The 3,652-nt window shown below is 37.3% G+C and overlaps 1 protein-coding gene across 2 annotated transcripts; it reads right to left on the minus strand.

Moving 5' to 3' along the window:
* Positions 1-133: 133 nt before the first annotated feature.
* Positions 134-3,646, minus strand: LOC131893061 (uncharacterized). Of its 2 annotated transcripts, none has more exons than XM_059242985.1 (2): positions 3,492-3,646; positions 134-1,822 (listed from the first exon to the last, which is right to left on the minus strand). In XM_059242985.1, the coding sequence occupies exons 1-2, from the start codon at positions 3,630-3,632 to the stop codon at positions 1,595-1,597; spliced, it is 369 nt and encodes a 122-aa protein (XP_059098968.1). In that variant the 5' UTR covers positions 3,633-3,646; the 3' UTR covers positions 134-1,594. The 2 variants fall into 2 exon arrangements, with proteins under 2 accessions (XP_059098968.1, XP_059098966.1); XM_059242983.1 differs by having other exon boundaries at positions 1,181-1,861.
* Between the last annotated feature and the right edge of the window lie 6 nt (positions 3,647-3,652).

Below are 3,652 nucleotides of genomic sequence, written 5' to 3' on the forward strand. Positions count from 1 at the left end.
CAAATGGTAGTTTAACAAAATGTACGCATCACTTTTGCCAATCCAGGGTAAGGTTGCATCAATTGTGAATCTGAACCTTCCGGATCATCTAAATTATTATATTTTACGGTCGTAGAGACTATAAAATTAAAAAAATCTTGCACCCGATTTATTTTCTTGCGGAGTTCAACAATAATGAAGTAAATACATAACACAGGAAAAGACGCCTTGGGGGTGAACTGAAGAACCACAGTACAATGGAAATGACGTTTTGGGACCAAAAATCTCATGCGCGTACTCTTCTAATATAGTGGCTCTAGGTCAGGCAATGAAAAACAATGGACTGTGTTTAACTTCAAGACAGTACTTTTGGCGCTGGATTTCTCTCACTTGAGGGCTTATCAATTCACAGAAGTTGTTGGAGCAGTCTTCTCTTCCTCTATGGATGCTATCTATTAGTTAGATACACCTGAACATACTTAAAAGGTGGACCACCAAGATCTTCGGTCGGAGTGACTTTCTTAGTGACAAAGCTCATTAGCTGACATTTGGAAACGTTGAAAACCACCTTAAATGTTCTTACTCAATTGAAAATGCTTGGCCGAGCTCTATTTGAAATTCAAATTCATCCCTCGACGATTAACCGATCGTAATGGAAACTTTGGAGTCATCTGCAAATTTGAAATTTGAAAAGGTTTTAGCTCATGCAGATTGTTCATGAATATAGTGAATAATAAAAGACCCAACATCTCCCTTGAGGGCAACTGAGCCCAGGTTTTTTTAAAGCCAACGAGTGAATCTTAAATCGAGAAAAGATCCAACTTATGTAGAATACGTAGTACGATCTTTTCTCGATCTAAGATTCACTCCTTGGCTTTGAAAAATTGGGCTCTGATAAACATAGACCCTTGAGAATGACACTCCGTCTAGAGTTACTCTTTGATGTTATTGACATTCCCGACCCGTTCAGCCAGTTTTGAAGTATTTTAAGCTTTAAGATCTCGCTCAAAAATGGAACCAAATTTTCAAATGCAGGTAGTGTCAGGCGTGGTAAAACCGTTCATTTGGAAACCCATAGACAATATATCGATTCTAGTGCCTGGGTAAGTCTAAATGCGCTCTGTAATTGAATTAAGAAGTTAAACCGACCGATACATTTTCAGACGAGTTCTTCTCTTATGCTTGCTTAGTCTTGGTTTTGCCATATAAGAAACCAGCCGTTGAGAGTTAATCGCATTAGCCTTGCTTAGTCTAACAAAAACAAGATACGTTTTTGCTAATCTTTAGTCCGGCGAATCCTTAAAATCAAAGGAGCGAGTTCTTCAGCAAACATATTTATGGGCGTAAAGACACAAGCATGTGTTGATATTTTCCTTAGATTCTAAAGGGGTCACCTCTTCCAATCAATGAAGGTGCTTACTATCGACTATATGCCCGATTTAAGAACTAGCTTTAAAAGACGACTAAAGTGCGTGTCTCCACGATTTGCGACTTGAAGGCATTGGTGATTTAATTTTATGTCATGGCTTGGGGCGGGTCGGCCCATGTACTAATAGTTAAAGCCTTGTAATGGTGACATCGATAAAAAGGTCACAGCCATACTCTGGGCAATTTTTCAGCCAAAATTCTGGCCTTCTAAGTTGAAGAAGCCCTTCTTCATTTCGTTGAGAATGTCATGTCGGATGTTCTTCTCTTTCATCAGATCCCGATCCATTTGCTGAACTTCCCGCCAATGATTGTCAATATCGTTCTTCATTCGTGATTGGAACTCAGACACCCATCGAGTCTGCTTACGGTACAGCTTGTCCTTGGCCTTCAAGGTATTCAAGCGGGATTTCGCAATCTGTAAAGATGTCTCCATTTCGGCCAAAACTTGCGTTTTCTGCAAGGAATAATTATCAGTAATATGAATCTTCAAATTCAAAGATGAGAATGAACACAAACGATGTATATGGTCGAGTTGTTATTAGGACCGGCAATGAACAATTAATCTTAAAATAAGTCCATTTTAGTTCTTAAATCTCACGAACAATTATTTCGAACGTATCCAGAAGCAGCATGTATCAGAAATTTAATGAATGCAATGGGCGATATTAACCGTCTGTTAATACTGTGTCTTATTATCAATTGAAGAAATATGTACTTTCTGCTCCTTGGCCTGCTTGGCTAGAAAAAGGTTTTTCAATTTCTTTTCTTAAAATGTCTCAATATCCAAGGAGTTTTCTTGACTGAACCTCGGAAATTTAACCTCCCAAATATTTCTTTGATTGTTCGAGGAGAACCCACAGATTTGTAAAGGAATCCAATACACTTTCCCCCAAAAGGTTATTATATCCGGATCCGGCATTTTGGATTAGTTCTTTTAAGTGAAGTGATTTATAAAGCAAAAAAGCGGTTTCAATAGTCCTTTTCATTGAGCAGAGCAAGAGCCCTCTGCTTCGTCTAGGTGCGGACAGATGCCAGACTTTATCAAGAAATTATTAAATGAACAATTTATTACCCAAGTACTGTGACACAACGAATAAGCAATCAACTCTTCTTGGATACGTTTTATGTTCTATATGGGTAAAATTCCGAATAATTATGATATCTAAATCATCATTAAACAGCAGGTTGTTTCCTACACGATTGACAACGCGTCAAGACTTTGGCAATCATCGTTTCCAACAAAATACTCGTAGTACTACAGTACTACGAAAAGCGCAGTATCAAAGGTTTGTAGTGACTAACGTTGAAAACATTACTTTCTCTAAACATACTGATGGCTTTTTATCAAATTAGCAAGACAGTAGTGTTCATATGTTTTCTTGAGAATATGCCGTGGACAGTGTTTGGTTCTGCGTATCAATAGCCTGTGCATTCATTAAGATACTGTTTTACTTTGCTTGGTGTTCCCTAGTACAGTCTGAAAGTCTGAAAGTGTAAAACTGTGAAATTATCGGTATGATGGCTCTCTATTATGTAATAGCTCGTATTTATCTCATTGTCTCACATTTGATCTCGCATCCATAAAAAACCGTTGAACCGAATTCCGGAATCCTTACGCGTCTTCGCCTGGGTGAATTTACAAATGGTATGACACAAGAGCAATCTTGATTACTGTTTAACATAGATGCTAGCTACCTTAATTAATAATCTACAATTCATCACCCACTTTTGCGAGTGATGAAATTTTGAAAAGTCTTTTTTTCAAAGAATTGTCATATACGGCTGTTGAAATTTAATTTAGTAATAATGTGAGATTTATTTTGGACTATTCTAACAAAAAAACACTTGAAAATATGCATTCATTATTACATAAAACTTGAGATTGGTTGAGATTTTTTACTTCCATTTACATGCGTCCAAAAATACGCGTGGGAAAAGCATTTACAAACACTACATAAAACAATACAGCCCTTATGAATATGTAAGACAAATAAATAAGGCAAATAAAAGTTCAAGTTCCAACCATTTCAAAACATAACTGAATTATTCATTTTCCTTCCAATCTTTTCTTCTTCGGGCCTCACCTGAAGGAGCAATGATTCTCTCTCTTGGGTGTGTTTTTCCAAGTCTTGGAGTTTCTTGACATCTTGTTTGATTTCAAGGTCAGCTCGTTTCAAGCGGTCAAGAATTTCCAAAACATTGTCTGGACTAAGGGGACCCTCCATTTTTTACCTTTCCTTTGCAA

Source organism: Tigriopus californicus, chromosome 2 (assembly GCF_007210705.1).
Source record: "Tigriopus californicus strain San Diego chromosome 2, Tcal_SD_v2.1, whole genome shotgun sequence".
Classification (NCBI taxonomy): domain Eukaryota; kingdom Metazoa; phylum Arthropoda; class Copepoda; order Harpacticoida; family Harpacticidae; genus Tigriopus; species Tigriopus californicus.